This window comes from Leiobunum rupestre, chromosome 4 (assembly GCF_980474605.1).
Source record: "Leiobunum rupestre chromosome 4, qqLeiRupe1.1.hap1, whole genome shotgun sequence".
Lineage (NCBI taxonomy): Eukaryota > Metazoa > Arthropoda > Arachnida > Opiliones > Sclerosomatidae > Leiobunum > Leiobunum rupestre.
Window position 1 is genome coordinate 34340682 of NC_143387.1, and position 13071 is coordinate 34353752.

Here is a 13071-nt window from a genome sequence, read left to right on the forward strand (position 1 = left end):
GAGGCGGGCAAGACTTAGCGAAGAGGAGAAGAAAACGGCGAAGGAAAGCAATATAAACGGCGTAACAGGAAACTATTACTTGCGGGGAAGAGAGCGAGGATTCCGAACTTCTGACACCATGTTATGGTTGTTTATTTATAAGTATAAATAAGTAGAAAGCTTAGTTTGAGATGAGGAATCTTTATTCTGTCTTCATTCTTAGTTCGCCCGTTCACTTATCTCCGGCAGTCTCGTATATCCTAAACATGGTTACCCGCTAGCAATATTTATATATTTATAACATGGTTACCAGCTAATAAGTAACTTTACAACAGGTACCATCACCGTTGGAGGTTTCTTAAGCTAGGCGCCCACTGGCTCTCCGTTTCGTATCCATCCTGCCTTCCACAAGGCATTTCCTCCGTAACGAAGCAAAGGCTTGTGAAAGGTAGGACGGAGACGTTACGAAGATCAGTGAGCGCCTGGCTTCACCGACTTCTCACCAGGTGCTTCGGCAGACGCGCGCTTTTCAATTTCCCGAAATTTCTATATTTTATTAAAAATTAACCACTCAATATTTTTTGATGCGGTTTTCGCCTTATATTTTAGTTTTTAATGAGCTATAGGGCTATCTAACTGGTTAAAGCTTGACCGTTCCCCTTTAATAGTTAGTTCATTGGGTGATCCATAAGCCAAATTCAATTCAGTGACCATTATGAAACTAGATAATTGTTTTACAAGACCTTACCTTTCGTCTATGGTGAAAGCACTCCACAAAGAGTGATAGTGACGTCATTTCCGCTTGATCAATTTTAAGATGAAAGTTTATTTGATGCGAGATAACAAAGTCAATGATAAACCCTAAAAGGGAAAGTTTTTGTGGTCTTCGGTATGGTACACTTTAATTTAGTGAAAACGTAAAAATAAATTTTTGCAAATAAAAATAAATATGGGAAGCGAAATATATAATGGTTTTTCATCAAATTATGTGTTTCCATAAAACTATTATCGAAAAATGTTTTTAACAAAAATATTTGCGCAAAAAATTTTTATTTTAAAATTTTGACTTAACAAATATAATTTTTGCGTAGAAAAGAATATCAACATTTCTGATTCCCCCCCCCCCCCGAAAATGGGAAAAAGGGATTGGTAACATCTTTAAAAAAGGATATTTTTATTTGAAATCTTAATTTTAACCTGGATAAACAAACAAACTTGATTTTTTCCTAATAGAATATGAGAACTCGTTTCGTCTCGTATGAAGCCTCTTTAAATTAATTTTCATTTTGAGATAGAAATAAGTTATTTGATACAATAGTTGCATAGGCTGAATTACTGTTCGCTGGACTTTTTTTGAAATAAAATGACAAATTTTCATCTTGCACCTGCAATTTTATTACCTCTCAGTAACACGTATGAACAACAGCATTATCGCACCTTTCCCCAATTTCTCTTCACAAAACAGGCACATTATTAACACTTGGCCTCGGAATCTGGCACTTAAATGATTTTTTTTTGTAAAAAGGGTCAGGATCTTAACGTTATTAGGAATGTTTTAAATGCAAAACTATATATTTATTTAATTCTTTAAAAGAATTAATGAATTAACACAATGAACAAATTCGGCAGATCTGAACGGGTTTGAAAAATGGGAACGATGACAACTGATTTCGAAATTATTTTCATAGACATTTTAATTATTATTATTATTATTATTATTATTATGGGGTCGATAATGAGTTTTTCATTGAAAAATGCATCCATCACAATAACTGTCGTAGGTAGGTTTTTGGTTTGGAGTTAGGCATTTATATAAAATGGTGAAACATTCTACGAAAATAACATCAAAATAAGCCACCATATTCATGGATTTTTAATAAATGTTCTATACAATTGAGTTACCGAAAATAACGGTCAAGGATTTTTTTTAGTTACTGATACAGTTTTTAATTTATTTTCTTCGGTTTCTTAAATTTTGACTTCATTATTGGATATAAAATTAATAACTTTAAATGAGAAAATTGGCTTCAATTTTTGCGAATTAAAGAATAATGAAATAAAGCTTCAAAATGTTTCGAAATACCAGACACATTATAGCAGTGTTGTTTCCCTAGATTTTCGTGATAAACGTGTTTAAAATAATACCGACAACTACTACTTTCAGTCGTTTTAAAATAAAATAATTCGACTACCAATATCATGGTTCCTCAAATCTAATAAGGCGATGAGAAAAGTTGAGAAAACACCCGCAGTAGAGTTACTGAAGTACGGCACAGATAACACGCGGGAAAGACTAGGACCGAGCGATATTGACGTGTTTAGCGCCTACTGCTTGTTGACGCAATCAACACACTCAAAATATGGTCTATGTAATTTTTTCAATTAAATTAAGTTTATTTTTAAAATAATCAATAAAGTTTTCATAACTTAAGTAATTTTAGTAAGAAAAATATAAACGCTGTTTGGTTTTAACGTTCCACGCAGACAACTATTTTATGTATAAAAAATTAATTATTTAATGTAGATAATTTGACAGACAAGTGTGTGACGCTGTAGACTCTGTTTACCGAGCTTACTAGCCTAGTTTCTTTCCGGCACGTAGAGGAAGTCCAACAACAGGATGTTCCGCCATGCTGCAATACGGCAAGAGCGTATTTGGGACATCAGAATTATCATGTTAATATACTGAACGATCTAAACGACATTTAGTAGTATTTGAAGAATTATTTAAACTTAAACGAACCTAAAAAATGCTAAGAAACCGGCTAATGGCAAGGTAAAGTTATACTGCCACCAAGCAGAACGTTTTAGCATATATTGGCCGGTACGCGAAACATTTCAAACATTTCAGACACTAATTTTGGAACATTAATTTTTAAATTTTCACTTAATGTAATGTTTAAGTAACAAAATGCTTGTAATTTATTAGACGTATGTAAAGGAAGATATTCGGTTATCGGCAGTTTTTTCAGCGTTTTAATAAGAAATTGTTTGGTTCTTCAAATCATACATGTATACTAAAGTAAATATTTAATTTTGCATCACCGGCCAAATTCTAAATAAAGTTAACTTTTATTTTATTCAATTTACTTTTTTTTTTAACATCTGGAATAGTATACGCATGTTTTTAGTTTTTCTTAAGCTGTTTTTTTCTTTTTAAATACCTTTGAATTTTAAGTATCTTCGAGGGCGAACCTCGAAGTAATTTTAGCTTTTGTTCATTTGCTAATTTATTATTATGCGTTAGGTGGGTTTCTATTTTTTTACCTTTTTTGTTTTTCATTTCGAAAGCAACATGGAAAGTTTTTATTGGGATTTTATTTACTAATGCCCAGTAAACGAAAAAAGCAAGAATTTTTGTATTTTTTTTTACTTTTTTAACTTCTATATATACAAAAAAGTTAGCTCAAAATTCCTTGGGAATTTTTTAAATATATTTTTATTTTATTTTTTTTTGTTTCACCTAGGTTTGAGAGCTATATTTATAAGCTAGAAGTTTAACCGCATTTTTTTTTATCCTTAAATCTTCATTTGTTATTGTCCGCTTAAAAATAAGAATGTTTTTTTGTTTATGTTCCAAAACTGGCTCAAATTTCGACTAGCAAATAACAGCTCGGTGACCGTAACCCAGCGGGCTGTTTTTTAGCGTGTTTCTCGCAACAAAAATTCGAAATCGCGTACTTTTCACATAGTTTAATTTTAAAAAAATCCTCGAATGTGCTATTTTAGTTTATATTCATGTATTAAGTTGTCCTTAATTCGCAGAGTGCAAAACGCCACTTTTTAGCGGAGGATCACGAAACGTGATTCGTTCTTTGACCCGGAAGTTGTCGACGAAGAAAAGAACTACGTTATCACTACAAAATGCTAGAAGTTAATATATCTCGTATTTAAATTAACCTGTTTTGGTTTAAGTTTCATCTTTTGATATTATTCTTCAGAAAAGCGGGAATTCATTAAAAATACCGAGGTTTAATAGAGTTAAATTTTCATACGTGAAAACGAAATGAGAAACTTCGGACCAGGCGCTTCAATAAAACAGAATCTTACGTCAATAAGGGCTGGTTTCAAAACGCGGCTATGGCGAGCGTCGACTCCAGAAAATTGTGTTAGGCTTAACAATAATTTTAAAAGTCAACGCTCGCGATCTTAATCGTTGTTTCTCTAGTGATATTTTTCGCTAGTTTGAAAGCTTTAAGGACATAAATTACGTCTATGACTCGAGTATGGTTTCTAGTTGGCTTCTTTGGCTAGCCAGTCTAATTTGTAATAATAAACCAACTGAAAATAGTTGGCGAAGTGATCTCAATTTGGATATGTAAGGATGAAAGAGAGCGAGGCATTTATTGAAGCGCCTGAATTTTCTCGTCGCCGAATTCGTAGTTTTTAACGATAGGCCAATTTTGAGGATGACTTAAGTTTTAAAAGACTCCTTTTTTACAAGAAGGTAGTTAATTTAAGCGATTAAACAAATTGCGGGGATTAGAACAGAACGCGTGTAAATGGAAACTGTCGATAACGCGGTTCTCTGGGTCGCAACTTGCCGAGTCAAAAACAAATTCGCGAGAGCGGGCGGACGCGCGCGCGCGTTTGTGGTAGTACCTTTCAAAGGCAACAAATACATCGAAAAACAACGAAACCCGGCAGCGATTCGCGACTCGGTAGCTTCAACTCCACACGGCCAGATGGCGATAGTGTTTTTGAGGCTCTACGGATTAGCAGCGTGGCTCGATCTCGGTTCACTGATGCCGTTTCATGTGCAACGCCAAGTGGTCCGAACGAGAGAAGCACCTTTCGCAGTGACTGCATTTAAAAGGCTTGGAACCGGTGTGCTTGCGGTAGTGGCGAGTCAGCTCGTCCGACCTCGCGAAACGCCACTCGCAGCCTTCCCAAGAACACTTGTACGGCTTCTCACCTACGCAACGACAAAAAGAGAATTAGACAAAATAAATTAAATCATCGGGGAATTGCGCGCGGGAGGGAAAGCGTCACTTAATAGCAGTTTTAACGAACACATTGACGTCCCGAACTCTTGGAACCCTAGAGAGCCGTTCCGATACCACTTACCGGAGACCAGTCCTTCGGGCACCCAGTTCGGGATACAATTTAGGGTGTTTCGTTACGAGGTTTGGGGGTGAAGGGTGGGTTGAGGTGAAAAAATAAAATTCAAACCGGTATGCGTCCGCTGATGAGCCTTCAGATGCGACGACTTCGTGTAGACTTTTTTGCAGCCAGTAAATTGGCACTTGTGAATTCGCCTTCGCCCATCCGATTGGATCTCCAAGCGACTAGCCTTGGTCTTGCCAGACGCGGCGCCCGCTAATCCGGAAGCGGTCAAGACGGACGCCGTCAGCAAGGGTGAACCAGCGGTGGCCGCGCTGGGCAGTAGGGTTCCCTTGGTCAAGGCGATGTGCACCGTGGCCGTCCCGGCGGCCGAAGAGGTTAGGGACGGAGAGGAGTTCAAGGCCGCCGAGCCACCTTTGTTGACCATCTTCAAAGTCAGCGTCTCGCCGGGCGACGACGCGGTCACCGCGTACTTGCGTCCTTTACCGGAAACCGGGCCGTCGGCGACCGCGGAGGCGCCGGAACCGGAAGCCACGCTCCCCTTGCCGCTTTTGACGGCCGCGTTCCCGCTGGGTTTGTGGAGTCCGAGACTAGCCACCAGGTCACAATCCCAAGAAATCCCGCTCGACGAGGAACTTAAACTGACCGCGTTGATCGAAGGGTCACTGAGGTCCAAATCGGATACGCTTAAGCGGTCTTCCGCTCCGCTATTGCTGCCGGCGTCACTTCCGGTGTAACAACTACCAGTGTCCCCTAATTCTCCCATCAGGTACGAAGGACTCGACCGATATCGACGCTCCGACCGATGATGGCGATGGCAGTGTGGGTTGTCACTGTCCGAAGAGTCCCCGGACGTGTCCTGAATGTCCCGGTCCTTTGGCAAAGAGAACAAGTCCCAAGGACTACACATGTCGGCGGCTAGCCTCTTTCCGGCGCTACGGCGAGCCGTTGGCTCCTCCCTCAGGTATCGCTCCATTTCCAGGGCAGTCTGCGACAAACGAAACAAAGTTCAGTATAAAGATCAACTAGGCGAAGTTATCGGCCTAACGCTCTCGTATTTAGAGATTTCGTAAAAACCGCGGAAATTCAATTGCCAAGTTCTATACCAGATGGCGACTCGGTCGTTTTCGCCCTCGCTAATAGACTGAATACGGATCGAAAACGAAATGATCTTCTACTTAAGTCTACTACTCGCGTGTGTCTGTATCATTCCGCCACGATTATGGTACGTTAAAATCCGCCTTCCGCCGCCAGTATTCCAAACCATATTTCCGTTTACTTTGTCGAAAGAGCGCATCTACACCGAGTTCAAGTTCAACGCGAAACTGGCTCCGTACGCGTACAGGGAAGGTCTGGATCGTGGACGCGTTTTAAGAGAGGAAAACGCGCGGCTGGCTGGATCGATCGAGCCGGCAGCTGTTTGAAATGAATAGCGGCTACATTATTTTTACTTATCTTAAAAGATATTCTCGAGATGGGGAAGAAAGGGACACGTAAGCCTTAACGAGATAGCCGTCTCTCTCCTCCTTCCATTACATTGTCTTTCAAACTCGGATGATATAGCGACGGAATTTCCGGCCGAAAGAGGCCGGAAAAAACGTGAATAATTCTCTACTGTATAACCGCTAAGCTACGTTATTTATTCTCGAGAAAGAACGTAAACAATGTAGATTAAATATTTTGCCCGCGTGGCTAATCTAAGATATTCACGCTATAGCGACTTGCGGGGAAAATTTACTAGTAATTTTTCTTGTCAACTAATTACCTTGAGTGTAAACAATAGTGGCTGGTTTACTTTCCGAGTCGATATACCACTAACAACGTATCAATTTTTTCATGAAAATATGAGAAATCCCGAAAGCCAGCCGCCAGTCCGACCGTCCCAATCTATCACGTTATAACTTTGAATTTTCAAATACTAGGATAGTAAAAGGAAACCTAAAGCGAAGCGGGTAACAATGCGCGGTATAAGAAGGAGGGAATATTCGGGTCGCCGCCATCTTATACAGTATATAAACTTGGCTATAAAATAAATTGCGAAGATATAAAGTTTCATCCGAGAGAATCTATTTCGAGATCAGGCGAAGGCCTTGAGCTACAAAGAGAATCACCAGAGTATCGTCGCGAAAAGGCCTTTACGCGCGCTATGGAAGTAACTTGACAATTTACCCAGTATTAACCGCGATTTCCATCGAAAACGTTTATCACGGGATAACGTCATCCATTCCCTTACAAACGCCATCTGGCGGTGCGACTGAAAACTTAGGGAAAACCTTTTTGACGTTTTCGCGTTACAAAGTAAATTGTCCGCTTAGAAAGGGTTCATTCTTTTCTGATTACTTTCTTTCCGAAATAGACAAAACGAAGCGGAATATTGCTGAATTATTTCTCTATCCGAAACAATGTCATCGTCAAGACGAGACGAGACGGGCGGTGGTTTGAATGGAAGTTGCTTTTAATTAAAATTCCTAGAAAAGATTTCTTGCCAACGTTTTAATTTCTAGCTTGAGTAAACGGTTAAAGTTCACTTTTCCGAAAATTCAGAATCACGTACCACTATGGCAAACAGGGATTTTAAATATTTGGACTAGAGTTACAGTTTCGTTTAAAATATCCGCAATTGAAGTATTCATACAACCGTTGCCATATAAATTGTAGACTCCGCAGCGCCAACCAGTGGCGTACCCAGGATTTGGGGGGGGGGGGCGATGAGTCCTAAAACATTTTTAGGTAGTTTGTACTGATAAGCAAAAAACGTTTTATGAAGGTTTCGGTCATGCTTATTTTCTTCTTCTTATTGCCTCCCTGGGTACGCCACTGGCGCCAGCTATTGAGATTTCCACGACGTTTAAACCGCGTTCGTACATAGTTTCCGGAATAAATTTCCCTGACTTTCCCTGACCAATTTGTCAAATTTACCCAGATCATTTTTGTTGATCAATGGTTTAAGGTAAAAAAATTTATACATCGTTCAAAAATTTATTTGCCCGATTTTTTGGGGCCATTTACAAATTCCCCGACTTTATGGGACCTTTTTAAAATTCCCCGACTTTATGGGACCTTTTTAAAATTGCCTGAATTTCCAGGTCGTGTACGAATGGGAAAATTAAAATATTAACAAGATGATAAGTTAAATAAACAAGATCGAACGTAAAAAACAAACAATTCAAAAAGTTAAATACCGAAACTCTGTGGTTACGGAAGTGACTAAACTAAAACTTCATATATAGTATATAGATGTACGAGTTAAAGGCAAAACAGATAGCGATTTAAACTAAAGTTTTTATTGGATGTAAAAGGTCCAATAAAACGTCTCGTTTGCTTTTTTATTGGGCCTTTTTACAGCCAACATTAAAGTTTATTTTAAACCGCCATGTGTTTTGCCTTCTCGTGCGTATAAAGTATAGTATGTAAAGTTTTTAATTTAAAAAACCTTCCACGAGAATGCATTTGTCACACCAGCGTTTAAATATATCGAATTACCAAATTCCTTCCAGCTAGACGATAGCTCGCAATTAGAGTGACCCGCTTCGTGATGAAACCAGAACCTCAAATGACGACAATAGGCTTTTTTTACGGCGCTAATCAATCGCTAAGACCCAATTAGTTTTAATGGGTTGCGTAACTAATCTGGCGGTGACAGGGCAAGTACAATTCCAGTGTTAGGTCCTTTACTGTTCGCATCTAAAGAACCGGTCACCAAATCTGAATGTCTTTGAATTGTTTCGAGTCGTATAAACTCAAACTGCGGGATTTTCCTTAAAGGCCTAGGTTTAATGCTTCTGCCTGTCCCCCTTTAAAATAACTTGCCTGAAAAGCAAATACCCTGGTGGTGGGCCATCATGTTCAGCGGTTGGCCTACCACCAGGGTATTTGCTTTTCAGGCAAGTTAATTTAAGGGGAACAGGCAGAAGCAAACCTAGGCCTTTAAATAAGCTGACGATAAATCCGGAAGTTTATGAGCTTTTCGTTTTGGCCGCTACGTGGTTCAATGTAAAGTGAAAAAGCTAATTAATAGAAAAAAATAAAACGTATTCCTGTGCGATTTCGTTCCTGTTATTCTATCACAAATAAAGATTTTGGTTTTTACAAGCTCTCTAAATGTTGCAATAAGTTCTCTCAGGAATCCATAAATGTACTTGGAATGCTTATCGCGGCAGATTTTCGTCTCGATGTGTCTGACGGTTTTTTGACGTCACTATGTTAACTTAACAAACAACAACGTGAGAGGGGAGCACGCGCTGAGGGAATTTTTTTCTCTCGTAGGCGGGGCCAAAGCCGTCAGAGTGATCTTACCATACGCGATACGCCAGGATAAGCATTCCAAGTAGAGGTATGTATTCCTGGTTCTCTCTATAGACTATTAGCTATGGCGGAAGAGTTTAAGATTAATTAAGGGCTGGAAAGTGAAGAGAGTAAAAAATTAAAACTGTGGTTAACGGTTCTTTCTTCGACCGATTACTGACAAGGAGACATCCCGAAGTGTAACCCACCGATTTTGTTCAAATTCGGGGGATTGGTAGACCTTCATGTCTCATGGAAAATCCTAAAGGGAATTTATTCAATGAGCAACCGTTTTGCCATGGCAACCAAAAATGTTTTTGACAACAAAATATAAAATTTTCCAATTGAAAATAACATGAGATTTTGACCTCAAATTGATCAAAAGTTGATCAATTTTTATATTATTTTTGTCAATTTTTATCAATTTTTTCTATTTTTGGGCATTTTCGAAATTTTGAAATTTGTTAAAATATTTCACAGGGGGTCCTAGGAATCGGTCAGAATCCCATGTTATTTTCAATGGGAAAATTTCCATTTGTTGTTGTCAAAAACATTTTTCGTTGCCATCGCAAAACGGTTTCCCATTGAATAAATTCCCTTTAGGATTTTTCATGATACATGAAGGTCTACCAATCCCCCGAGTTTGAACAAAATCGGTGGGTTACACTTCGGGATGTCTCCTTTAGAGTTTAAAGGAATTTGATGGTGGAAAAAGGATCTGATATATAAGGATAAATTATTAATACCAAATTGCTCCTTATCGATTACAAATTTTCAAGCATTCCGTGATCTAAATCTATTGTCGAAATTAAACTCTGAGAAGTAGTTTTTTTTTAAACTTGAAGAGATAGTTTATCAGTTTCCTGAAATGCAACGCCGAAGCGTTTTGGAATTAACTTTAATCTCTTTTTAGGCTTTTAGAAACTGGCGGCGAAGTTTAAATAATTTTTATCGGGCGTACATACAAGCGCTCTAGTTAATATAGCGCGAAACATTTTTTTAAACTAATTATTATTTGAGAAAAAAACTCGCCGAATATCACGTTTTACGAACATAAATAAGAAAGGTGGATTTTTTTTCCCCGAAAGTGTTGCAATCGTGAAGACATATTTTTTCTCTACCTATTAATTATCACTTTTAAAAATATTCCGCGAACACGAATTTTCGAGTTTGACCCCGGTAGGACCCAAAAAACCATCTAGACCAGTTTTTGCGTTCGACAGTTAATTATAATCGCATTAAAAGCGGCATTTAAAAAAATGAAAAATTGGAAAAAAATGGATCTAATTTATTCCTCGGAGGCTCTCATTAAATATTGGAAAACACGCTTTTAACGAAGGACCGCGCTCAATTCCGAATATTCCCTTTTCGAGTTTTTATTTATTAAAAATTTAAACCATAAACGTATTAATATTGTAATTTGATTTATAAGAGTTATGGAAATTATTTCGTTAATTATTACGGAAATGTTTTCATATGAATTATTTAATAGAAAAAATGAAAAACAAAAGTTATTTTTCCATCAAATATTTTAAACATCCCGAATGTAAGTGCGAAATTCATCATTTTGAGCACTAATGAAAAAAATCGACAATTGAAACCAAGATCATGTTATATCGATAACTTCGAAATAATTATAAACGAAGGTCTAAGGATGAAGATGATCTCAATTGAGGGGTTCATTTGTGTCATTTGGGATACATTTTACAAGTTTACGCACTCAGTCATCTAGAAAAGCATTTTTCAGTTGAAAGAATTAACAAACGTTTCTTTAAATAAATATTGGACGTTATTTTTCACAAATCTAGTTCCTAGTCTAGCTATACTAGAATAAAATATTTCTAACTACTTGGGCAAGACAAACTAATTCAGATTAAAAGTGCCCAAAATGTTAATTTAAAAAAATTAAATCCGGTCGCGTTATCGGACCGTTTTTTACTCTTAATTAGTACTAGAATAAAATGATGAAAATGCCCCTAAAACTATGACACTGACGTCAGAAAGGACATAACTGGGATGCAATGTAATTATCGAATCAAATTGTCCCCCCATTTTTGGCAAATACGAGCACCCCCCCCCCCCCCGGTGGTGCCTTGGGTATTAGCCTAGCTGATTATTATTATTATTAAAGATGGCCCAGCTCACGTGGCGCTGAAAGGGTTGATTACACTCGGGATGAGACAACGACGAGTAGATATGTTAACGCATTTCGCCTACGCGAGGTCCTGTCTGCCCCCACCCGCCCCCCCAAAGCTGCGATCCAGCAAACAAATAAACTAGCGGTTCCATTTTTAACTAGATTAGACTTATCGCGGGCATTTTTACGGGTCGTTTGATCCTAAATGGGCCTTTAGGGGTCCGCCTTCCTTCGTGAATAGGAGTGAAGTGGAGGAGTCGGGGTGCGGTTATTGCCAGAAGCGGCGGAGATGGACGGGAGGGGGTCGCGATATTTGTTTAATCTTATTAGCGCCCTCTATCGATTGGCCTCTTTTATTTCTAAACGCATCTTCGGCGCCTCTCACTCTCGCTCCGACGAAATTTCCTAATTGCTACTAATTATCTTTCGTCGGATTAAAAGATAATACGCTATGGCGTCCCGTCGACAGGCTAGCGTTATAAATAGAAAATAAATACATCATAGCAACGATGGTCTCAATTAATTAAATTTATCTGGTCATACTCCGCGGTAATGTTATTACTATAACGGGCGACTGAATTCTATTGTCTCAAAAAATGTCTTAAACATTTTTAATTTTTACCATTTTGGATGGTAAAATTACCAAAAGGAGAAAAGTACTTATTTTTCACGGTTTTGTTTACGTTACCCCCAATTCCAAATAGTTCAAATACAACTCCGTAAAATTAATTTAAAAAGCACTACACGGAAAATTGAAGGGCCCCTCCCCGGGGTCCGCCAGAGCTCTATTTACGGCACTGTATCACGGAATTCCCTCAATTTAATATAGGGTTGCAACAGTTTTTTAACAATCAAATTCCCTGACTTTTCCAGGTTTTCCCTGAAAATCTCCGGATATTTTGTGTCCCTAATTTTATACCCATATTCAAAATTCCCTGACTTTTCCCGGATTTTATACCCATATTCAATATTCCCTGACTTTTCCAGGAATTCCAGGTACCGTGGCAACCCTGTAATACGTCGTCATCAGTTTAGAAGCGTGAGAATGTCACGATGAATACGATACTAAAAATACGCTCAGAGGTAAAACAACATTGGAGTCAGCGAAATTTAGTCGAAAATGTCTATAAATTGAGCCGGTACGTAGAGCTTTGGGAAAAGGTATTTGATTACAGGAAATTCGAACCAAAGTCGCCTTTTTTAATTCCATTCAAAGTCTAAAAGGTTTATTGGCAGAGCGTGGGATCGCCTAGCTTTTCTCCCGCGCGCGTACATTTTGACCCCCCTGCGCGTACCCACCCAGAGCTGCCAGATATAATTTTAACTCTACCGCCCAACTGCTCTTCAAAGGAGCCCAACTTTCAGCGCAATTTAAAATAGGCCATATTTTATAAACAAGTCCAAATTCTAGCCCAATTTGGCGAGTTTTTTTTTTAAAAGGCACACTTTTCAAATTATTGGCGTTTGCAGTTTTAAGTGTCATGGGAAATTTTATAGAAACTTCAATTTTTATTATTCGAAATATTTTTTTTACCCCACGATTGAAAATTCTGTAAAAAGTTAATTCAGATAATGCGAGTACTATATTTGCTTAAATGCGTATTCCT

At 38.3% G+C, this 13071-nt stretch overlaps 1 protein-coding gene and 1 non-coding gene across 3 annotated transcripts in view; both read right to left on the reverse strand.

Annotated features, from left to right (window-relative positions):
- Nucleotides 1-4162: 4162 nt before the first annotated feature.
- The window catches only part of LOC149947521 (Krueppel-like factor 7), a 166861-nt gene continuing 157952 nt past the window's right edge, over nucleotides 4163-13071 (reverse strand). Inside the window, exons 1-3 of one of the 2 annotated variants that reach the window (XM_090171430.1) lie at nucleotides 6150-6317; nucleotides 5152-6031; nucleotides 4163-4894 (exon numbers count right to left, since the gene is read on the reverse strand). In XM_090171430.1, coding sequence (XP_090027556.1) covers nucleotides 4719-4894; nucleotides 5152-6019 — 1044 coding nt within the window. In that variant the 5' untranslated portion in view covers nucleotides 6020-6031; nucleotides 6150-6317 and the 3' untranslated portion in view covers nucleotides 4163-4718. Of the gene's footprint in view, nucleotides 4895-5151; nucleotides 6032-6149; nucleotides 6318-13071 lie in introns of those variants that run through there. The other variant, XM_090171429.1, reaches the window with a different exon arrangement.
- Nucleotides 7948-8019, reverse strand: LOC149947522 (small nucleolar RNA SNORD36). Its single transcript, XR_016480736.1, has one exon. It is a non-coding gene; the product is annotated as a small nucleolar RNA SNORD36 (small nucleolar RNA).